The sequence below is a fragment of the Bubalus bubalis genome, chromosome 6 (genome assembly GCF_019923935.1).
Source record: "Bubalus bubalis isolate 160015118507 breed Murrah chromosome 6, NDDB_SH_1, whole genome shotgun sequence".
NCBI classification, from domain to species: domain Eukaryota; kingdom Metazoa; phylum Chordata; class Mammalia; order Artiodactyla; family Bovidae; genus Bubalus; species Bubalus bubalis.
The window spans coordinates 44611812-44636992 of NC_059162.1; the positions used below are offsets into that span (position 1 = coordinate 44611812).

The window sequence follows — 25181 nt, forward strand, 5'->3', positions numbered from 1 at the left end:
GACACGACTGAAGTGACTTAGCATAGCATAGAAAAATTATAGTAACTATCCTTCATTTTCTCATTTTAATATCGACCAAATAAAGCTGCCAGGATGAAATGAGTCAGAAAATTGAGGTTTGGAGGCTCTAGGGAGAGTAGGCAAGGGAGTGGAATACTGAAGAGGGTGTCCACTGAAATCCAGTGCTAATGTGACCAAAGGCTTGCTTTTCTGCCACTGAGATTATGAAAGGAATGAGCAGATGGAGAGGGCAACCAAATAAGAGTCATCGTGCCCCTTGGAGCTTTTCTTTTCTCAGATGACAAAGGCTGACTGAGACACTATTAAGAACTGATTGTCAAATGCCATGATTCTGGATGTTCAAGCTAAGTAGATCTGTGAAATGACAGAAATAAAACAACTTGTCAAGAGCTTATACCTCAGAGATCTGGTGAAATACAGTGCAGTGGACAGAAAAATTGGAAGTCATACCATGCCTACCAGGTGGCTCGAGTCATTCGACAGTTCTAAGAAATTCATGATTTGTTCATTTTCAGAAGAAAAAAAGGACTAATTTTATTTAAAAACAAAGCCACATAAAATAAAACAGCAAATTAAATCTAAAATACCCTCTAAAATACCTGTGAAGAAGGAAACAAATGGGCCTGATTCTACTGTTTTATCTGTGAATGCTTATTTGGTACTGTATGTATGTAAAAATTTCACTTGAGATGTTATGAAAAAATAGCTGCTTTCACATGAACATTTTCTTTGACAGGTGCCAGAATTAGGAGGTTCACTGCTAAAGGGGGTCAGATTATAACATGGTAGAGGAATCGAAGAACAGACTGATTAGTTACAAGATCAATCATGAACACAGTCACTTCAATTTAAATTAAAGGTGTTTATAAGCCATATTTCATTTCCTAACCTAGCTTAAGAGACATGGAAATCTCCACATAATAGACTAATTTCATTATTCTTAATTTTCAAATCTCCATGAAACAGTGAGAATGCTGAGCTTGATCTTTAGTGAAATTCGGTGCAGCAATCCTTCATTACACCATTCATGTTACAATAATCATGTAGTTGGTTGAATATATTTGTAAAAGAAAGGACCATAGCTTTGTCATTCAATATATCCTTCACATCAGTGTGCTTTGATGGGATCTCAATGTAGTATTTCAATATAGGAATATATTTTATCCACTGGGCTCAATCAAATCTAATGTAAAGACTATATTTTCAATATATGAGTACTCTCATAACTCTTAATTTCCCAGTCTTGTGCTATTTGTTAGCCAATAAAATTATGATTGACTTCCTATGTAATTACATGTGCTGGACTAATGGTCTATTTATACTTGCAATTTCTAATCCATATTCCCTGTAGAGCTATTTTTACATCAGTCCTTTCTTGTTGAGGAATTTAGGTGCAAGTACAGAATATTGTTAATTATATGAGTGTATAGAACTTATACAATTCTAAATGAATAAAAATGTATGCTCATTTTAAAATTATAGTGTGGACATAATTTGTGTTCCCTCAACCTCTTCTTTCTTTTGCATAAAGCATCCCTCTTCTTTTCCAGGGTGCTCATCTAACATGAGGTCTGAATGAAAGCTGCATCTTCCCTTGAGCATAATAACCCCCTTGCCTGCTGTTCTTTGTATAAAAACAAGAACTTAACCTAGGATTTATTGATAATGGCACCCTGGCTTTCAGCCCCAGACTGGCCTGAGATCAGGATGTGGGGAAGAGGGAGAGTTGGCTATATCCTAAGCCACTTTTCTGATTGAAGCTGGAAAAGAAGAGCTCTTTCCTTCCCAGCAGCAAAGCTAGGAACTCAAGAGCCAGGAGTTACTAGGAAACACTAATCTAGCCCAGGATTCTCAGCTTAGGCAATCATGGCATTTTGGGTCAGATAGTTCTTTGTTGTGGGGGTTAAGATGTTTAGCAGCATCCCTGATCTCTATCAACTATATGCCAGTATCTCCTCCCATAATGTGGTTTCAAAAAATATCTCCAGACTCTGTTAAATGGGCCCCCATCTGAGAACCACAGAATAAGCCTCATGAAAAGGCAAGGCTGGGCTTCCCCGGTGGCTCAGATGGTAAAGAATCCACCTGCATACAGGAGACCCAGGTTTGATCCCTGGGTCAGGAAGATCCCCTGGAGAAGGAAATGGCTACCCACTCCAGTATTCTTGCCTGGAGAATTCCATGGGCAGAGAAGCCTGGTGGGCTATAGTCTATGGACTTACAAAGAGTCAGATACAAATGACTGACTAACACTTTCACTTTTTCACTTTCAAAGGCAGGACTAGGTGGAAGGGAGGTCAACCCATTCGAGCAAAGTAGGAAATAGACAGAAAGAGAAATATACCTATTCAGAACGCCCTTTTCCTTCTGGGTTATATAAGCCCATTATTTCCCATTTTTTTCTAAAGTAGTTTCTTTGGTCAGTTAGAATAAGAATTCTGAAACAATATCACAAAAAGACTGAAGGAGAAACTGGGCCAAAGGCAAAAAAACAAAACAAAACAAAACAAACCCCACAATCAATAATAGCTTAATCAAAGCACAGAGTCAACTGTGAGTTTTGGGAAAAAATATAAGAACTTAAAAACCTGTTTAAGGCAAAGACAGAAATTGATTATAAAATAGATGGTCTACAGCATGAGTAGAAATCCAAGTTTCCAGAGTAATATAAAACTAGTCAAGGTAGTAATCTTGGGATGAGGTGTGAGAAAGTGGAAAAATACTTTTATTTGTATATTCTGGGGATCATACACATGTCCAGTGATAATTTTTTATTTTAAGTGTGTGTCTTGTGTGCTTGTAATTCTCTAAAAAAGAAGCAAATAATGTTTTCTAGTCAATCAACTGCCAACAATTTTTCAAAAAGAGTAGGGAAAGTACAAACTAGAAACCAAACAAGTAACATTCTTAAATCATATCTTAAACCTGAGCTCACTGACTAAAATTCACAGGAGTCAAACTCTATGATGATGACTTTCATCCAAGTACAACACAGGAAATGTTTTTTCCTTCCTAGGACCTCAGGTCAAAACAAGAGAGAAATTCACCATGAATGTTTCTGCTTTAAATATCCAGTTGAAGTTAAAAGATTTTAAATTTCCCTCCATGTAACTAGAATGAAAGGAGGGGGTGGAATCCTTAGAAAGAAAGAAACAGTATTACCTGGCTGGAAGCTATTATACAAGATGGACTTAAACCACTTTCAAAATATGCCACGTCTATCTCCAGTTCCATACAGTGGCTACTGGCCTGTCCCACTTGAAACCCTTGCCTTTTTTTTTGAAGGCTACGTGCTAGGTGGAAAAATAACTGAACAACAAGAATTGTTTTCTTCGAGAGGCAGTTGTTGAAAGAGGGCATGAGTGCAAAGAAAAGTACCTGTAGACTTTAGGGTAGATTTTTTTCTTTAAGTAAGAGTCAAATGTCTCATTTTGCTGTTTTTAAAAATTGTTTTTATGATGAGGTATCCAGTAATCATATTTCCATATGCTAACAACCACCACCACAGTACACATCACACTGGCCGGTTCAAAACTACACTAGGAGTTCCACTTCCAGGATGACAACACAAGGAGCTCCAACTCCATGTTCCTCAGTAGTGAAAATTATGACACAGTCTCTTCAGCAAATAGTGCTAAGACAACGGTATATCCTCTTGTAAGAGAATAATATTGGGCTCTTATCACACATTATATGCAATGACTGACTCAAAGTGGCTATCAAAAGCCTAAAATCTACAAGTTAAAGCTCTTTTTACAAGAAAACTTAGAGGTAGATCTGCATGACTGCTGTTTTGGCAGTGACTTCTTAGTTATGACACCAAAAGGATAAGCAAAAAAAAGAAAAAAATATACTGAACTTCACCAAAATTTAAAATTTCTGTGATTCAAAGTGCATTATCAAGAAAGTAAAAAAGAACTATTTGCAAATCATAATCTGATAAGAGATTTGCATCTAGAATTATACAAATAACTTTTACAACTCAATAACTAAAAATGGGCAAAGGATCTGAACAGATATTTTTCCAAAGAATATATATAAATCACTAACAGGCCCACAATAAAAGATGCAACAGGAAATGCAAGTCAAAACAAGATACCATTCCATCCATTGGGATGGCTATAATAAAATTAAATTTTAAAAATAAATGCTGATGCGGATGTAAAGTAATTGGAACTCTCATACACTAATGGTAGGAATGTAAAATGGTACAGCCACTTTGAAAAACATTCTGGTAGCTCCTTAAATGGTCAAATATAGTTGTGGTATGAACCAGCAATTCCACTCTTAGGTACAGGTCCAAAAGAAATGAAATGTATGTTCACACAAACACTTACATACCAATATTTATGGCAGCTGTATTCATAATAGCCAAACCTGAAAACAAACTAAATGTCTATCAATGAAAGAAAAAACAAATATAATGAATAAACAAAAGTGTATATGTTTACACACATATATGTGTGTGTGTAAATATATATCTGTTCTTGTCACCCTGCTTATTTAACTTATATGCAGAGTATATCATGCGAAATCCTGGGCTGAAAGACTCATAAGCTGGAATCAAGATTGCTGGGAGAAATATCAACCACCTCAGATATGCAAATGATATCACCCTATTGACAAAAAGTGAAAAAGAACTAAAGAGCTTCGTGACAGGAGTGAAAGAGGATAGTGAAAAAGCTGGCTTAAAATAAAACATTCAAAAAACTAAGATCATGGCATTCCATCCCATCACTTCATGGCAAAGAGATGGGGAAAAAGTGGAAACTGTGGCAAATTTTATTTTCTTGGGCTCCAAAATCACTGCAGACAGTGACTGCAGCCATGAAATTAAAAGATGCTTGCTCCTTGGAAGAAAACCTATGACAAACCTAGACAGCATATTAGAAAGCAGAGGCATCATTTTGCCTATAAAGGTCTGTATACTCAAAGCTATGGTTTTTCTAGTAGACATGTATAGATGTGAGAGTTGGACTATTAACAAGGCTGAGTGCCAAACTGATGCTTTCAAGCTGTGGTACTGGAGAAAACTTTTGAGAATTCCTTAGTACAGCAAGGAGATCAAATCAATCAATCCTAAAGGAAATTAACCCTGAATATCCATTGGAAGGACTGATGCTGAAGCTGAAGCTAAAACAGTTTGGCCACCTGATGTCAAGTGCCGACTCACTAGAAAAGACCCTGATGCTGGGAAAAACTCAGGACAAGGGGAGAAAAGGGTGACGGAGGATGAGATGGTTGGATGGCATCATCAACTCAATGGACATGAGTTTGAACAAACTCTGGGAGATGGTAAAGGACAGGGAAGCCTGGCGTGCTTCAGTCCATAGAGTTGGACATGACTTAGTGAGTAAACAACAACAATACACTCGCACACACACATATACAATAGAATATTTTTGGCCATAAAAAAATAACAAAGTACTGATCAATGCTACAACATGAATGAAACTTGAAAATATTATGTTAAATGATAGAAGCCAGTCACAAAAAAAGAATCATATATTATATGTTCCATTAACATGAAATATCTTGAACAAGCCAATCTGTAAAGACAGAAGACAGATTAGACATTCCTTAGGCCTGGAGAAATGGGGAGAGGGGCTATAGATATGAAGTGGCAACCAAATGTATAGTGTTTCTTTTTGTGGTGAGATGATAAATTAGAAGCAAAGTAAGTAACTCTAATCAACAAAATGGCTCACGAATCACTACAGAGTCACACCATGACATACTGTGCGGCCATTTAAAAAGTGCATAAGAGCTTTCCACAAGATACTGTGAAATGAGAAACAAAAGGCAAAATAGTATGTATAATGACTTCATTTTTATAAGACAAACCTAAAAACTGCCTGTGAGGGAGTGTGTATATGTGTGTGAAGTCTGTACAGGATACTGTAAGTATAGAGCAACGTATGGAAGGATATACACAAGTTAACACATGTAACCTCTGTGGGTATGTGATGTGTATGTGGGATGTCACTCATGGATAGAATGAGGGATAGAAGAGAGGAAAGATTTGCAGAGCTAAAGGTTTATTGAGGCATAATTGATAAATAACATTAAGTTTAAGACTGCCACATAATGATCTATTTAAACACTGTAAAATGACTAACACAATAAGATTAGTTAATATCCATTACCTCACGCTTGCAACCAAAACCTTGATGAGAATTTTTACGATCTACTTCTCCTGTCAACTTCAAATACACAATACTTTATTAACGACTGTCATGCTGTGCATTACATCCCCAGGCCTTATTCATAATTGGAAGTGTGTACCTTCTGACCACTTTCACCTAATTCCCCCACCCCTACTTCCCTCTGGCAGGTGTTCTAAGTTTTTTCTGTGTCATTTAACAGGTTTTTAGTTGGAGATTATTCCCTCCATTTGAGTTCCAGATTATTATCTCTGGATGGGGAAATGAAGTTTGGGGTGGCTAAATGGTTTGCAAAACAATACAGTTGAAGTCATCCTGATAAATAGGAAGGCTTCTCAACCCAAATTTGTTTTGGATGTCAAGACCAGTGGTGGCACGAACACACAAACAGGGTATGAAAAGAGTTATCACATCATGAGGCTTCCCCATTACAGTTATCACATAACGGGGCCAACAGGGCAGTCCTCTCTGAAAGTGTCCTGAGACCTGGGAAAGGACACTGGCTTGAGGTTTTTATGATAGTTAGAGATGAGTCCCTGTACACAGGGAGGAGGTTGAATGGTTTGAACTTCCTGTGAGTGCTGAAAGAGGGAACATTCTTTTGGGTTTCTTAGCAGCTTGTCCAGACATGGGGCAGGAGAGGAAAAAGCAGGTGAAGCTTAAAAGCTATCAGCAGCCAAATGTGAAAAAATGAAGGCAGATTCTTCACTACAAATGGTTTAAAAAGTGTACATGTCAGTATTTAAGAAAAAATGTTTAGTTTTATATTTGTGTATGTGATTGTGTATCTCTTGTTTTAGTTTATTTTTGCTGTTCAGTTGCCCAGTCGTGTCTGACTCTTTGCAACCCCATGGATTGCAGTACATCAGGCCTCTCTGTCCCTCACCACTCACCATCTCCCAAAGTTTGCCCAAGTTCATGTCCATGCCATTGGTGATGCCATCCAGCCTTATTCTCTGACACCCTCTTTTCCTCCTGACCTCAATCTTTCCAACATCAGGGACTTTTCAATGAGTCGGCTGTTCACATCAGATTTACAAAATAGTGGAGCTTCAGCTTCCTTGCTTTAGTTAAGATGATTTAAATGTCTGCTTTGTGTGTGTGAGACACTTATTTAAATGCTAATAACCAAATGATTAAAAATAATAAGCAAAGTCTGGGATACAGTGAAGGACAGAGAAGCCTGGCAAGCTGCAGTCCCTGGGTTGCAAAGAGTCAGACATGAGTGCCTGAACAACCACCACCACCAAAGGGTACAAGTCATCCATGTAAGGTAATATGCATGACTAAATACCTCACACTTTATTCCAAGTCTTGAGAAATATCTATTTCCAAAAAATAGCAAATGCTAGATAATATATTCAACTTTTACATAGCTATAAAATGAATATAAAATCACTTTGTATGATAAATATTACTAGACTGCGAGCCTGGAGAATGAATTGAGGTGTAATGTGTCTCTATTCCTGTTATTGTAACTTGTGTCTTTATCTCTGTTACCGTAAGTCACCTGCACTTGACTTACAACAAATAAAATGGGAGAACAAATTTGATAAACACTGTGTACATTAAAAAATAAAGCTAGATGTGAGTTGCAGAGTATGTAAAAAAAATCCCCCAAACATAAAGTTACTAGTAGGAAAATGACTGTATGAGTATTTCTAAATAATAACTCAAAAATAATTTACATTTATCTTGGTAGCCTTTAAACAATTTTTTAGCTTTTAGCAAACCAACTTTCAAAGTTATCTTTAATTGTTAAGAAATATTTAATCAGTTTTACATATTTACTTTGAATTCCTAATATCAAAGTAAATAGTATTTCAGAGAAAATTATGATGAAATAAAGGTGAATACACAGCATACACTGGATTCATATTAGAATCCTATTCAGAGCCTTGAGCTACTAATAGGAAAAGAATGCACAATAGTCAGTCATTTCATATTAAACTTTTTATTAAAACTGAGTCTTTACAATATATTTAAAATGACATATTCCACAGACAAATACTTAAGAAAAAAACTTTTTTATGTATAATTATTGGCATACAAATTTAAGAACATAGTTAAAACTAAGCTAAATATTTATATGTATGTATATGTACGTGTACATATATATATATATATCCAAATTTATATCAATGATCTGGAACACCTGAGCTTTAATTTGTTGGTTTTCCAGATAGTGTGAAATACTTTTCATCCACTTTAGAAAGGATCCAGCCCATTGAGAAAGAATAACTTTGGTTAACAGACATTATCTTCCAAAGATCACATAGAGGTCTTCAATGAGATTACAATTTATCTTCAGAGGCTTCTTCCAAGTGGAGATCTGTCTGTGATGTAAGGAAGGATTCCCATGTAGCAAGGCACTAAATAATGGAAACACACCATCAGGAGATCAACAGCAGTTCACTTTCACTGTTAGAAAAATTAGTAAATCCTTATATAACTGTTCCAATAGCAATCTGTCCAACTCCCCTTTCCCATCGGCCTGCCAGGATCCCTATCATTTTTTACATATTTTAATTCTTAATGAGGGAAATTATTGCTAAATAAGATGAAAAGATAAAGGTTAAAAAATTAGCATGGATTAGTTTGCTGAAATAATCTACTATGTCCCCACTGTCAGGGCAGAAACAGATCTAAATTATAGAGGAAAAGATGGACCATTTGGATATGAGGCAGGCATAAAGCATCTAGACAGAGAAGTAGTGATACAAGCATGGTTTAATCAGATCTGAATCCTACTATATCATATATGTTTGTGCAAGTTGATTAATCTCTGTTATAGTTTCTTCAGCTATAAATTAGGTTAATGATAATACCACAAAAGCAATTGTGAAAATTAAATTTACATAATCTGTATAAATCTCTATGCAGAATGCCTGGCTCAAAGTAAATACTCAAAAATCAGCAATTATTATATAATAATGGTCTACCAAGACTAAGTAGTGAGTGAAAGTGAAGTGAAGTCATTCAGTCGTGCCAGACTCTTTGTGACCCCATGGACTGTAGCCTACCAGGTTCCATCATCCATGGGATTTTCCAGGCAAGAGTACTGGAGTGGGTTGCCATTGCCTTCTCCAGGAGATCTTCCTGACACAGGGATTGAACCTGGGTCTCCCTCATTGTAGGTAGACGCTTTACCGTCTGAGCCACCATTAATGTGTCCAGGAAATGAATCAAGGTGATCTAATTGAGAACTATAGAACAAAAGAGAATACATATTTTTTTTTAATGTGGACATAAAACATATACCAAAACTCACCATATTCCAGGTTATACAATAAGTCTCAATACATTTAAAAAGAGTAAATCATATGAGGTTTGTTCTCTGAGCATAGTGAAATTAACTTAGGAACTGGCAATTGAAAGGTATCTGAAAAATCCCAAAATATTTGAAATCTAAAGAAGAAATAACAAGGTAATCTAGAAAGTATTTTATTTTAAACTGAATGAAAATGAAAACACAATATATAAAAAAAAAATTGGGATGCCACTTAAGTAGTACATAAAGAGAAATTTATAGCACTAAACACCTATATAAGAAAAGAAAAAGGTCTTAAATGACTTCAATTTCCATCTTAAAAACTAAAAAAGAACAAATTATACCTAAAGTAAGCAGTAGAAGGAAAAAACCAGAAAAGATAGCAGTGTGAATCAACGAAAGAAGAATCACTGGATCTTTGAGAAGATTAACAAAATTGATAAACTTTTAGCCAGACTGTTCATAAAAGAAGAGAGATGATATAAACTACCAACTGTTAGGGGTTAAGAGAGGTGCTGCTAAGTCACTTCAGTCGTGTCCGACTCTGTGCGACCCCATAGACAGCAGCCCACCAGGCTTCCCCGTCCCTGGGATTCTCCAGGCAAGAACACTGGAGTGGGTTGCCATTTCCTTCTCCAATGCATGAGAGTGAAAAGTGAAAGTGAAGTTGCTCAGTCATGTCCGACTCTGTGCGACCCCATGGACTGCCGCCTTCCAGGCTCCTCTGTCCATGGAATTTTCCAGGCAAGAGTACTGGAGTGGGGTGCCATTGCTTTCTCCGTAAGAGAGGTGACATCAGTCTAAATTCTACTGAAGGAAAAGAAAATCTTATTGAAAACTTTATACCTATACATTTGAGAACTTGAATAAAACCAATGAAAAGACACACACTACCAAAATTACCAAAACTTACTCTAGAAAAAATAAATAATCCAAATAAATCTGAATTTTTTGTTAAATATCTTTCCATAAAGAATACTCCAGGTATAAATCACCTCCCTAGCGAATTGTATCAAAAATTTAATGAAGAAGCATATTAATTCTACACAAACTTTCAGGGAACTGAAGAGAAAGGAAAGGTTTCCATCATACCAGAGATATTACAAGGGAAGAAAACTACAGATCACTACCCCTCATAAATACAGATGTAAAAATTCTAAACAAAATTTTAGCAAATCAAATGCAGAAATCTATAGAAAGAATTGTCATGACCAAATGGAGTTTATCCCAAGAATGTAAGATTGGATTAATATTCAAATCAATCAGTGTAACTGACTGTATTCAATGTAATATCATCTCAGTTGACATGAAAAGACATCTGTCAAATTACAAATGTCCATTTCTTAGTTAAAAAAAAATTTTCAGCAAACTAGAAACAGATGGGAACTTTCACAACTTGAGAAAGAACATCTTCAAAAAACTTACAGTTAACATCATATGGACAAATGTATTAGCTATTTGCTGTTATTAGTATTTTATTTCTTTTGAATGCCAAGAAAAAAATTTAATTCAGCTTTATGGATACTTAAAAATCCTCACCAAATTTTGAACATAAGAAAGGAAATAAGAAATACCTAAATACATATAATGTTTAAAAATCTATCCACAATGTATACAAAAGTATGGAACAAAAGGGCTAATAGATTGTAGAATCATAGTTCACCTTTGTAAAAAGTCCTGTTTCCTGTGTGAAACTCATTTCTGGTCTCTTCTGCAAATTCATACATAATCTACTATCTGGTAATCCTGCAGGGTAGCCCAAAGCAATTACTGCTTTCAGGAGATATCATATCTTTTTGATAACTCTGCCAAACTATTATTTAAATAAACTTCTGAACATACTCAAGGCAAAACTCAATGAAAATGTGAGCAGTCTGCTCTATTTAGAATTCCTGTCAAATAGATCCAAACTGCACCAAATATGGTATTAATCCTAATGTGAAGAAGCTTCTATCATTGTCATATTCTTCAACTATCCTAGTTTAATAAATGTCTAAGGGAGATCAGCCCTCCCTGCTGATTATTGCTGTGAATTAATATTTCCATTTCTAAAGAAAATCCTCAGAAGGACAGTGAAATGTGGTAAAAGAAACAAACTAGCTATTTAACCATTTCCTTATCAACCACCACATGAAAGGCAGAAAAACAATTTATGTATTTTGAAATACAGATTATAGAACACTAGCATAGAAAAACAAGTATCATGACAGCTGCTAACATCTATATGAATACTCGGTGAGGCATCATTATGATTGTTACCACATATTGGGCTTCCCTGTGGCTCAGCTAGTAAAGAATCCACCTGCCATTCAGGAGATGTAGATTCAATCCCTGGGTTGGGAAGATCCCCTGGAGAAAGGAAAGGCTACCCACCCCAGTATTCTGGCCTGGAGAATTCCATGGACTGTATAGTCCATTGGGTCGCAAAGAGTTGGATACGACTGAGTGACTTTCACACTTGACTATCACATATTACTTTCTTTAAACTTCACAGTGATGATTATGAATCTTATTTTACAGATGAGAAAGCTGAGGATCAATGGTTAAATATGTTTGTGATATTACAAATCTGAGAAGAGGTACAGACATTTAATAGGCAATGGGAAATAATTAGTATCTTGAATGACCACCAGAGTACATTTAATAAGTCACTGGGCCATCAAGATGAGATACCTTTCTTTTACACAGTGGAAGAAGAACTGTTTTGGAGGAGAAGAGGGTAAAAAAAATGCATGATTGCAGGTGGATCAACTTTTAGGAAAGAGTATAAATGCAGGTTGAGTTATGATTGTTACCACATATTGGGCTTCCCTGTGGCTCAGCTAGTAAAGAATCCACCTGCCATTCAGGAGATGTAGATTCAATCCCTGGGTTGGGAAGATCCCCTGGAGAAAGGAAAGGCTACCCACCCCAGTATTCTGGCCTGGAGAATTCCATGGACTGTATAGTCCATGGGGTCGCAAAGAGTTGGATACGACTGAGTGACTTTCACACTTGAGTGCAGAAACTGATTTTTTACATATCTTTTGGAAGCTTTTATGCATTTCCAGCTGTATGTATACTCTTTGAATATGATTGAGTTAATAACATGCCAGGCAGAAAGTAAGTGTTCAATAAATGCTGAGAGCATAGGGAAGGAATGTACTGAACTGCTGATGCAAATACACTGCTCATCAGAAACACTGCACTTTTCAATCTTAATATTAATCAACTGACATCCTGGCTTCTATTGATCACTAAATGTGTTAATGTTAAGTTTTGTCATAAAAACCTGATCCCCAGTCAGGGTGCTGACCAATCAGTTTTCTGGGTCTACAAAGCTGAGACATGGTCCTGAACTGTGTAACTCCTGATGCTACCAATCATCTTTTGGAATTTTGATAGCAGATATTTTTACTAACTAAATATGCTAATTTCCCCCTCCTGCCAATGTTTAATATTAACCTGTTAATATTGATATGTTGCATATTTATCCAGTCAATGTACATGTCTATTTTTAAATAATTAAAGATAACCTTTAACGCTCTTTAAATCTCTTTATCTTTTTTTTGAGTACGAAAAACTAAGTGAAAACTCAAGAAATGGATTTTTTATACCATAAGCAATTGGGATAATTGAATGATACAAAGAATCATTAAAACAACAACAAAAATCTCAAAACCCAGTGTGAGACTTGCTCATAACTGTAAATTATATATATATTTTAAAGTATTTCTGTTATTTGGCTTCTCACTGTTTTCTATCAAGGAACTGATTTATTTCCATTTTTAAATCATTATAATTAGTAAAGCAAGCTAATATCTATTAAAATTAAAGTAACAATCAAAAATACCTAGTGTCACAGTTGGCTTGACCTTTAATCGTACCCCTTAGCTCCTCAATGGCACCCCACTCCAGTACTCTTGCCTGGAAAATCCAATGGGCAGAGGAGCCAGCTCCTTAGGCTGCAGTCCAGGGGGTCCCTAAGCGTCAGACACGACTGAGCAAACTTCACTTTCACTTCTCACTTTCATGCATTGGAGAAGGAAATGGCAACCCACTCCAGTGTTCTTGCCTGGAGAATCCCAGGGATGGGGGAGCCTGGTGGCTGCCATCTATGGGGTCGCACAGAGTTGGACATGACTAAAGCGACTTAGCAGCAGCAGCAGCTTAGCTCATTCTAGTTTGATTATCATACTGTCATAGAGAATCAATAACAATTCCACATTTAGTTGAATAATGTGCATATTTTTATACATATTATTTTATTTGATACAACAATACTCTGACAAACTGAGTATTTGCATCTTATAAGAGAACTGATCTGTTGAGTCCAGTACTCTTTTCTATTGCCCTGTTCTGCTCACTGCAGTAAAAGAAAGCCCATAAACATGTTGAACATGCTATTAGGCAAGATGTGGGGTGACTGGAAAGCAAGTTTATCACAGATCCTCATTAATTGAGAACCCAGTGCACATTTTTTTTTCCCTAGGTGGCTCCAGTTTGTAGCCAAAGACCAAAAACTGTAGCTTCTCTTTGAAGGCACAACTGGGAAAGACTGTACAGTTAGGAAAGTGAGCCAGAACTAGGGCAAAAAGACTCAAAAGGTAAATAAAAGCCCTTTTGTTCTGACACATGCTTAAAGACTTCTCAAATAGAATATGTAGAAAGTAAGTTTTAATTATAAAATTAGTCTTGAAAGTAAATCTCTTGCTACCTCAGTAAAAACAATGATGACATTTTGCCCTAGGAAAAGGTAAATGTCTCTTTAGCTCTCAGAAGACAGTGATCCACAAGTAGATGTGATTACATTTTCTAAAGAATGAATGATAACAAAAATGGGGTTTCTGTTGGTATAATATAGCTTCCAATGAAAGCTTCCACATTTAAGAATCACTATTTTCTCAAAATGGTGGGATAGAAAGAGGTTCTGTCCCACAGTCTGAAAACATTCAAGTGAATGTTTTCACTTTTCTGGGCCTATTTACCTATTCACAGAAGAGGGGGCTTGAACCACGTGCATGCATCAACTTTCATCCAAGAGCCTAAAATCGCCAACACAAAAATAAACAGACACAACCTAGTTATTAACTTAAAAGCTTTTGCACAGCAGAGGAAACCATAAACAAAATGAAACGACAAATGTCGTGACCAACAAGAGACTACTTTCTAAAATACACAAATAGCTCATACAGCCTAACATAAAGGAAAAAATCGAAAAATGAGCAGAAGTTCTAAATAGACATTTCTCCAAAGAAGACAGACAGATGGCCACATGAAAAGATACTCAACATCGCTAATTCTCAGAGAAATGTAAATCGAAGTTACAGTGAGGAGGGACTGAGCACATACACATCACCTCACACAGCTCAGAATGGCCATCATCAAAAAATCTAAAGCAATAAATGCTGGAAAGGGTGTGGAGAAATGGGAACCCTCCTACACTGTATAGCCACCATGGAGAACAGTACGGAAGTTCCTTAAAAAACTAAAAATAGAAGTACCATGTGATCCTACAATCCCACGCCTGAGCATAGATCCAGAGATAATCATAGTTCAGAAAGATGCATGCCCTCCAGTGTTCACTGCTGTACTACCTGGAAGAACTAAGGCATGTGAGCAACCTAAATGATTAAAGATGAAAACACTGATGAAAGAATGAGAGGTGGTATATATACACAATGGAATATTACTCAGCCAAAAATGAATGAAATAATGCCATATGCAGCAACATGGATGGACCTAGAGATTATCATACAAAGTGAAGTAAGTCAGACAAAGACAAGTATTATATGATATTGCTTCCATGTGGAATCTAAAAATAAAAAAATACAAGTAAACTTATATACAAAACAGAAATAGACCCAAAGACATGGAAGACCAACTTATGGTTACCAAAGGGGAAAGCAGTGGGAAGGGAGGGTAAATTAGGAGTTTGGGAATAACATATACACATTACTATATATTTAATAGATAACCAGCAAGGACCTACTGTATAACCCAGGGAGCTATACTCAATATTCTGTAATAACCTATAAGGAAAAAGAATCTGGAAAAAATAGATATATAAGTACGTACAAGTGAATCACATTGCTACACACCTGAAACCAGCACAACACTGTAAATCAACTGTACTTAAATAAAATGTTTTTAAATTGGCAAATGAGATTGCATATTAATTGATAAATATGCCTTGTTCTATTTGGCTTAACAGAGTATGGAAAGGCATCAAATATAAAATTTTACCTCTCCCCTCAGTATTTGATATTTATAAGTTTTTTGCCTCTGAGATTTTTCTTTGCCTCTAAAAAATAAAATTAGTTATTTTATTATGTACATATGGACATGTATATTTTAATATCAAATAAAATTTATGATGTGTATACCATTATTTTCAGCACTTTACAGAAGAGGATACTGAGGCTCACTGAAATAATGAAAGGTGTCTGAACTTAAAGTCACAAGTTATGCCTATCCAAAGCCCATGCTCTTAAGTCACCAGGTGACAGAGCCAACATAAAGTTTTATATCTCCATAGGTAATGCTATGACCCTGATCATGGAACAGCCAGTGGAAAACCTAGTCTCATGCAAATTATCACAAGAATCAAATTAATAAAATATTATATATCTCTGCTAATGAAGTAAAATAACCACAAATTTGCCTAAAACAATAACGATATCTACTAATATAAAATGTGATAAAAGCCAAACCTTACCATGTACTTTTTTTTAAACCAGAAATTTCCATATTAAGTCAAAAGCTGTGCTTCCAGTTTTCCTATTAACCCCAATGACATAATAACTGCATCTCTCTTAATAAATTAAAACAGAAATATGACTGAGCATCCTTTACATATTTTAATGCTATCTCAACTATCTCGGGCACAGATGCCATCACCTACATGTGAGGAAACACTGAAGCTCAAATACGTAAACATCTCCACACTAGGCCAATATCATTGCAAAATAACTTACACTGTAAAAATTGTAGGCCATACCTAAAATGAGGGCAATGGGGTGTGTAACATTTTAGTAACTGCTTTTTTAATCACCTAGACCTAAGATCCAAATAGTAATGAAAACTTTTAGGAGCTGCATATTTAAACATTTTCCTGAAATATAACCAATCTAGAAAAAAATTAGAGATGATGTTATAAAAGGAAATCAACTTCTATTATTTTGCAATGGCTCAAAATTATTCAAGAAATTTCATTTTTGGAAAAGTCTAAATTCAGAATAAACTGCTAATTTATAATTTGAGAAATATCAGTAACTTTAAAATGACAAGATTTGCATTTTTTCTAAAATTAGTTTTACATATTCCTCAAGAATATAAGTAATAAGTTTGCATTTGTAAATACTACAAATGTTAATACTGTTAAATGATTGCAACAGTTAACATAAAAAAACTCATTAGCTACAAACGCCATCTTGTGGTCCTTTTAAAAATAATTTTGTAGTTTGTAGATCTCTAACTCAAGATCTTCTAAAGATAGAAAGAGCCTTAGATACAACCAATTCCTTTTCTCTCATTTTTACATGTGGAAAAGTTGGGGCTCCAAAGATCTAATACACTGGAAATCTATAGAGAGAATACAAGAGCCAAAATTTTCATATTTTCTACTCATACTTTTATATATGATATCATCATTCTCTTTTTTTTTTTTTTTAACTAGTAACAAGCCAATTACATGAAGTTTGTCCAGTTTAGTACCAGACACTTTAAACACTGAGCTGATCTTGTTTATCATACACGAAAATACAATAAACTAAAAGAAAAGCACATTTACTTTTGGATTATTGGATCAAGGCACAGCTATGATAAAGCACATTATTTTAAAGCATTTCATACACTTTCTAATTTTATTCTTCTAAAAACCTGTGAGGGATGTGTGTGGATAGGGGGCAGGGGCATAGGAAGACCATTGGTTCCACCTTTTCACAGATTAGAAAGCTAGGTATAGAGAAGATATGACCAAGATTTTACATTTAGTAGCAGGCATCCTGATATCCAAGCTTAATTTGCTTCATTAGGAAATCCACCTTTTTTCTTCAAAGTGTTACAGCATGCAGTGTGTGCATGTGTGTTTTAAGTCATTTCTTCCTTTTCTTTACAGGAACTATTGTATTGGTCCATAGCATACAATCTGTCCTTTATGAAGCACAGTGAGATGTAAGTTCTTGATTCAGAATCTAGATAATTTTAGAAATGATTTCATTATAAAATGTAATCACCTATTTAAATTTTGATTAACTTAACTACAGAAAAACTCATCTAATTCAAAGGTTGGGAAAAGACAGACTGTCGATGCTATGGTGTAACTGTCACTTTTACACCTAAATTCAACTTCGCTCGTATAAATAATTGAAAAATAACTATATCTCAGAATATAAGAGATTAATGAAAATGTTTTAACATAAGTTTTTAAGAAAGCAGAAACCTATAAAACAACAAAAACTTTAAAACTTACATGAACTATAATAAAAAATGTTCATAGTTATTTGGAAACATGAACTATAGCTTTGGAATATGCAATTTAGAATAGAACTCATCATTTAATAAATAAAACAACACAGTTACATGATACTTTTGAATGCTAAAAATGATAAATACTTCATTTTTAAGGATTCCTTCAGTTCAGTTCAGTTGCTCAGTCATGTCCGACTCTTTGCGACCCCATGAATCGCAGCATGCCAGGCCTCCCTGTCCATCACCAACTCCCGGAGTTCATTCAAACTCACGTCCATTGAGTCAGTGATGCCATCCAGCCATCTCTGTCATCCCCTTCTCCTCTTGCCCCCAGTCTCTCCCAGCATCAGGGTCTTTTCCAATGAGTCAACTCTTCGCATGAGGTGGCCCAAGTACTGGAGTTTCAGCTCTAGCACTATTCCTTCCAAAGAACACCCAGGACTGATCTCCTTTAGAATGGACTGGTTGGATCTCCTTGCAGTCCAAGGGACTCTCAAGAGTCTTCTCCAACACCACAGTTCAAGACCATCAATTCTTCGGCGCTCAACTTTCTTCACAGTCCAACTCTCACATCCATACATGACTACTGGAAAAACCACAGCCTTGACTAGATGGACCTTTGTTGGTAAAGTAATATCTCTGCTTTTTAATATGCTATCTAGGTTGGTCATAAATTTCCTTCCAAGGAGTATGCATCTTTTAATTTCATGGCTGCAATCACTTAATAAATAAAACAACACAGTTACATGATATTTTGAATTCTAAAAATGATAAATACTTCATTTTTAAGGTTTCCTTAAAAGTATATAAAAATCAGACCTTGGTGCCTTTAAACTGAATTCTATAATTAATCATGCTTTATATACATTATAATACTTGAATATCAGCCAGATTATAAATTTTTAAATGAGAAAAAACACTACCTATGTTAATTTGAAGAGATGAACAAACTTCTAGAAAACAGAAGGAACTTCAGAGCAGTGCTTCTCAAACTATCTGTGGTGAAGAACACATCTTTTGTTGGCTAAGAACCCTTAGATCCTACTGAGCTGACTAGTTCACACTTCATGCCACAAGAAATCATCACAAAAGCTGGACAATACCCCAACTGGCCTATACTTGATTCAACAAAAGAAGTCTAATAGTCACCTGGACATCATGACAATGTTTAATGGCCCTAGAATATTTCAATTGGTTATATTCTATTTCTGAATTTATGTTATAAATCTGTAATAAACAATTTATGAATTAGGCATTAGTCCACACTTTAAGTAACATAACTTTAGAGATCAATTACCCAAGGTTTCCTAAATTGTGTTTCATGACAGGCTAATGCTATAAGAAGAAATGCTAACCTAGTCAAAGTTATATCTTAGATTCATAAACCATATAAGAACATGTGCTAAATCACTTTAGTCGTGTCTGACCCTTTGTGACCCCATGGACTGAAGCCCTCCAGGTGCTCTTTCCATGGGATTCTCCAGGCAAGAATACTGGAGTGGGTTGCTGTGTCTTCCTCCAGGGGATCTTCCCAACACAGGGACTGAACTCCTGTCTCTTATGTCTTCTGTATTGGCAACTGGGTTCTTTACCACTAGCGCTACCTGGGAAGCCCATATAAGCGCATAAAAGGTTCTAAGAACTTCTTTAGTAAACATGCCTGTTTAATTCAAACTTATTTGACTACAGGATCTATCTTTTCTATCAAGATAAACACCCATTAACATTACAAAAACTAATTTCCTATAAAATGCATAGAGAAATTCTACTTTAAACAGAATTGCTGATGTACATTATTCAACAACTGCTTTAAAATTCCTAGTGGCAGAGAACTAATTTCTTTGCAATGCAATTTAATATACAGAATACATAGAATATAATTCTTTTTTTTGTGAATTCAAATTATTCAACTTCCTAAAGTTAATTCTAGATATGCTTTCTTTTTTAAAAAAATTTCATTGGCATATAGTTGCTCAGAACTATGTAGTTTTTCCAGTAGTCATGTACACATGTGAGAGTTGAACCATAAAGAAGGCTGAGTGCCAAAGAATTGATGCTTTTGAACTGTGGTATTGAAGAAGACTTTTGAGAGTCCCTTGGACTGCAAGGTTAAACCAATAAATCCTAAAGGAAATAAATCCTGAATACTCATTGGAAGGACTGATGCTGAAGATGAAGCTCCGATACTTTGGCCACCTGATGCAAAGAGCCAACTCACTGGAAAAGACCCTTATGCTAGGAAAGATTGAGGGCAGGAGGAGAAGGGGACGACGGAGGATGAGATGGTTGGATGGCATCACCAACTCAATGGACATGAGTTTGAGCAGGCTCTGGGAGTTGGTGATGGACAGGGAAGCCTGGTGTGCCACAGTCCATGGGGTGGCAAAGAGTCAGACACCACTGAGTGACTGAACAATGACAAGAAGGGCGGCAGGGAATTTTTTTTTTTAAGTATCTTCTAACATAATAAGACCTCATGAATCTTATAAAACTTCAATTTTGAAAGAAGCAAATCAATGTGATGATCAAGACAAAGACCCAGTAAATTAAATGACTTAAACTTGACAAAAGTATACTATCATTCTACATGCTGAAAATAATCTTTTTGCAAAGTATTTTTGGTTTGAGTATAAAGATTCCTTGGTGCTAGGGTGTGGGGTGGGGGGAACCAGTTAGAAGTAGATTTACAACTTGGAATATGAAAGGACTTTGTCATCAATATAGAGTATAACATTTACCTTATTTGCTATGAGAGAAAAGAATTCCTTTGAATCACTGGAAAGCTGTATCAAATTATTGAGGTGAAACTTTAAAAAGGTAGTTGGCTACAATTGAGCAGTTTTTTTTTTTTAAAAACAAGTGCAACTGAAATTTACTCTGTCAAGAGTTCATAGCTACTAAACATCTTCAGATGGTTTTACAATAAAGGCTTTAATGAGCATTAGAAGTCTTACATTTTTATCAGTTTCTTAAGTATTTTCTTGACAATAGTTCCATAAATATTTCAGACATGAATTCCATAAATGACTTCTGTGAACAAATAAACCTGAGATCTTAAACAAAGCTGAACATAGTTCTTTCCTAAGGAGTTTCTTAGGAACTTTAATGTGCTAAGATGCATTGCAACCTTCTTCAATAAAATGAAACAGCATAACTTAAGAGGAAGGCACTTGGCTACAAAGTTGTCATACCCAATGACAGCAAAAGTAAAATAAATGGGAGCCAATGATTGTGTGATCAAATATGTCCTCAAATAAACAATTAGAGACTCAAAAACTATGCCCAGGGACTTCCTCCAGCATTTCTACTAGTTGATTTTAAAAATTTGTAAAATGTCTTTAATGTAGCATTCCCTTAGCTCAGTTTATAATTTCATCTCTTCACTCATCCAAGATTCCTGGTACAATCTATCAAGCTGAGAAGGCAGCTTCTCAGCCTCTGTGGTTGGTTTTCTCCATGGATGCCTCTCCCACAACCAATCAACTAATAACAGAGGACCATAACAGCATCCCATGAACAGCACAAGCAAGAGTTTATTGAAGGTTTTGTTTCTATAAGCAGTGGTGAAGCCTCTCATCTGAGAGTAAGAATAAAATGTTTTAAAGTCTTAGGATGCACAAGGTTATTTCCTCTCTGCTTCCCTTGTTTTAAGCATTATTATTATGTACCTTTAGATTCTATTTCAAATAGGAATTGATTGCTTACAAAAAAAAAAATTTCGATAGCATAAATGGTAAAAAGGACAAGATTAATCATTAAATAATCAATAGTGTTGGTCTCTTTACTAAAAATACAAAGGGAAAAGTTCCTAGGCATTCAATGGAGCTTTATGGCATTAAGAAGATGAAAACTTGGTGTTGTGATGAAGATGACTGTCCCTAAATAAACTGGATGGTCCCTAAACATGTGGTGTACTGTAGCCCGAATTTGTTAATCTTGACATCAGGTTTCTAATGAGTACCTTCCAGTAATTAAAAAAGTCAATAACGTGGACAAAAGAATGTAATGAAGTGGAAATTCTAACTGGCACAAAAATGGTCAGGTTGAGTAAATATCTAAGCATCTTAGCCTCTCAAGCTGGTCATGTTTACTTTTCAGGAAATCTATCCTATGCATTAATGGAAATCTACTGAATTCACTAGGGTGTATAATGTAGTTCTGAAACCTTCTTCCAACAGTTTCAAATTATTTTCTGAAGGGTTGTTTAACCACCATCAGGAGATCTGTCTTCCTGAGTTCTAGAGATTAGGTAAGGTATGAGTTTAAGTAAATGCTATGAGGCATGATTGTAAAAAGAAAAGTACCCTGATATGGATTCCAAAATCCCTGTCCTAGATAACTGAATTATTCTAGCTTTTTGTTCTTATGATTTTCAAAGGGAGTTGAGACACACATTAACCTTAAACAAAGTATCTATTTACTCCATTTCATCTTAAGAGACTGTCAATATAAAAATATAATTTAAATTGCTCAGCATAGAGCAACTATTATGCTCCTCTCCCAACATTTAAAAGGAAAACTAAGAAACTACAGGTCATTCTTTGTGACCAAAATGATACTAAACAACTATAGTTGAGTAAACCTTCAATCACTTCCATCCTCTCTACAAGAAAGACATAACACTGATGCTGAAATTAAACTTTTTTGTAATTTTTCAAATCACTTTACTAAATTGTAGGGAATATGACTAGATGGCCAGGGTTTCCTTCCTTTCCTTTTCTTTGACTCCCAGATTTTCAAAATAGTACTTTGTCATCAAGTTTCTGTCTTGTTACATAACAGCTCCTCTTTGCTGGATGGAGTTAGATCTTGGGAAAGTTATTCTCCCCCACTGCTCCTTTCAATTAATGTAGATGAACAGCAAGTCCATAATTTATCTGAGACCCAATTTTTAAAAAAATAATGAAATTTCAGACAGATACATAAATTTCACTCATCAGAACCTTCTTAGCTGGCAGTTTTATTATCATTATCAACATAGATTAACCTCTTAAAGTCACAGTGTTTGGGAGATACCTTTATTTGGATCATGGTGTTTTAAATATTCATGAAAATTTTAAAAAATGCTCCAAAATATGTAGCACATCACTGAATGTAAAACAAAAAACTCTTTTGCTACAATTTATTTTACTATTCCCCAATATAACAAGGAATATATTTCTAAATAAAAACAACTATACCTGAAAACTTCTAGGGGATTCAATGCTTCTCTGTTACTTACTTTGTAAAAGAACTTCTATGATGTGTATTTTTAAAATTTTCTCTGCTTTTTGAATGGTCCATATATAGCTGGACTTGGATTTTAGCGAAGCATTAGTTGTGTTATTGATTTGGCTAGATTGTGAACTCTTGAAATGATTTTTTTTTTTGCTTCTTTTATCTCAGAGAAAACATCCTATACTAGATGCTTTTCTGCTTCCTAGATACCCATGTAGACATAAATATTTTTATTATTCAATAATGATAGAACCCTTCTACTAAGTCAGTTTATTACGATTCAACTGAACGAATTCAAATACTCTTCCATTAAAAAGTAATATATTGTAAAGCTGTATCAATCAAATGAAAAATACATATACTTATTATTCTTCCCTAAGGGGAAGTTTGAATTTGAATGCTGCTTAGCATAAGGTTTTGATGTTAATAGAATCTAAAAGAATGATTTTACATGAGGCAACTAACATTCTTAAATAAGACTGATAGCATTTGAAATGAAGTGACCTCTATCTTGGCTATTTCTTGAATATCTTATCAAGAAAGATCTTAAGTCTAATGTTCATAATTATTTTAAATAGTATTGTTTATGAGAGCATAAAAATTTACATAAATGTTCAATTATGAGTAGTTATCTTCACTAATAAAGATATATGAACATTATGTACTATATAAAGATCAAGTTATGCAGAAAAATGTTTAAACAAATGAAAAATACAGAACTCAAAATAACACATGTCCACTGTAGTCATCATAACACAAATAAGTAATCATGCTTTTATGTTGACATATGTGGAAATGCAGAAATTTTAAAATATTTTGATCAGCACAGAGCAAATTATTTTTCTATAAATGCATTTCAATATACCCCTCTCTAGGAGATAAGGTTATGGGTATTCTTTATTTCCTCTTTATACATTTGTGTGGTTAACTTTTGTCATTTTTGTACATGTATTAATTCTAAAACCAGAAAATGAGGCCAAAAAGACTTCCATATATTAAGTCTAAAATAAACTATGCAAAGAAATAAATTTTACTACTTCAAGTATTATATTCAGTTAACTACAAATGATTTTATTTGGCAATAATTAATATTATGTGATCTTTTCATGATTATTATATTAAACTTTAAAGAGCATATTACTTCAGTGTATGATATCTACCAAGGATTCCTTCCTTTTAAATTTCTTCACCATCATCATAATTATCAGTATCAGCATCATCAACAACAATAAAAACATACTACTTTGTACCTTGTGTTTTTGTTTATTCACTAAGTTATGTCTGACTCTTGCAACCCCATGGACTGTAGCCTGCCAGGCTTCTCTGTCCATGGGATTTCCCAGGCAAGAATACTGGAATGGATTGCCATTTCCTTCTCCATGGGATCTTCCCAACCCAGGAATTGAACCTGCATTTCCTGCACTGCAAGCAGATTTTTACCACTGAGCCACCTGGGCAGTCTTATTTTGTACCTACTAAAGAACAAGGAGAAAATGTCTGTGCACTTTATCCAACATGTCATAGTTTATAGTTTTAGCATCCCTTCACGCTTTAGTAAGAAATAACTTTCTTTGGTTATTTGGATACTAATATACTTGGAAATTATTCACCTATGGTTAATGGGATTTTTTATTTTATTGCTTTGTTCTTATTTTTTCAAAAAAGATTCAAGTTTATTCTTAGTTACTGGTCATACAGAACACAATTGGGAATAGCTTCATTTTACCTATTCAGAGTTTATTTCAGATCCTTGTTTTATATTTGAGGTCAACTGTCTCTAAGTAAGTTCACATATCTAAGTACAATATTTCAGTTAGACAATAATGGGCCTTTGATACAGACATATCTCATATTTACAAACTGATTTTCCTCTGTCATTTTAATAGTTAAATTTTAAGTTATAAACAAGTTGTAACCATTTTACTTCATAAAGGTCCAAAGACAAATGTTTATACCCTATTTTTTCTATCACACTAGGAGCAAACCCCTTTGGGGGTTTATTATTATTATTTTTTTTTTTTTACAAATGTTGATGAAAAAAGAAGTATTTCCATAAC

The 25181-nt window shown here is 34.9% G+C and overlaps 1 protein-coding gene across 7 annotated transcripts in view; it reads right to left on the reverse strand.

Moving 5' to 3' along the window:
* Positions 1-25181, reverse strand: part of SNX7 (sorting nexin 7) — a 164135-nt gene that overhangs the window by 39804 nt on the left and 99150 nt on the right. Inside the window, exons 9-10 of one of the 7 annotated variants that reach the window (XM_006049771.4) lie at positions 14424-14480; positions 8124-8557 (exon numbers count right to left, since the gene is read on the reverse strand). The exons of 1 other annotated variant lie outside the window; for it this stretch is intronic. In XM_006049771.4, the coding sequence (XP_006049833.3) occupies positions 14469-14480 (12 nt within the window). In that variant the 3' untranslated portion in view covers positions 8124-8557; positions 14424-14468. Of the gene's footprint in view, positions 1-8123; positions 8607-9208; positions 9392-10236; positions 10267-14423; positions 14481-25181 lie in introns of those variants that run through there. 5 more of the 7 variants (XR_003110100.2, XM_006049769.3, XM_006049772.3 and 2 more) reach the window with 5 other exon arrangements.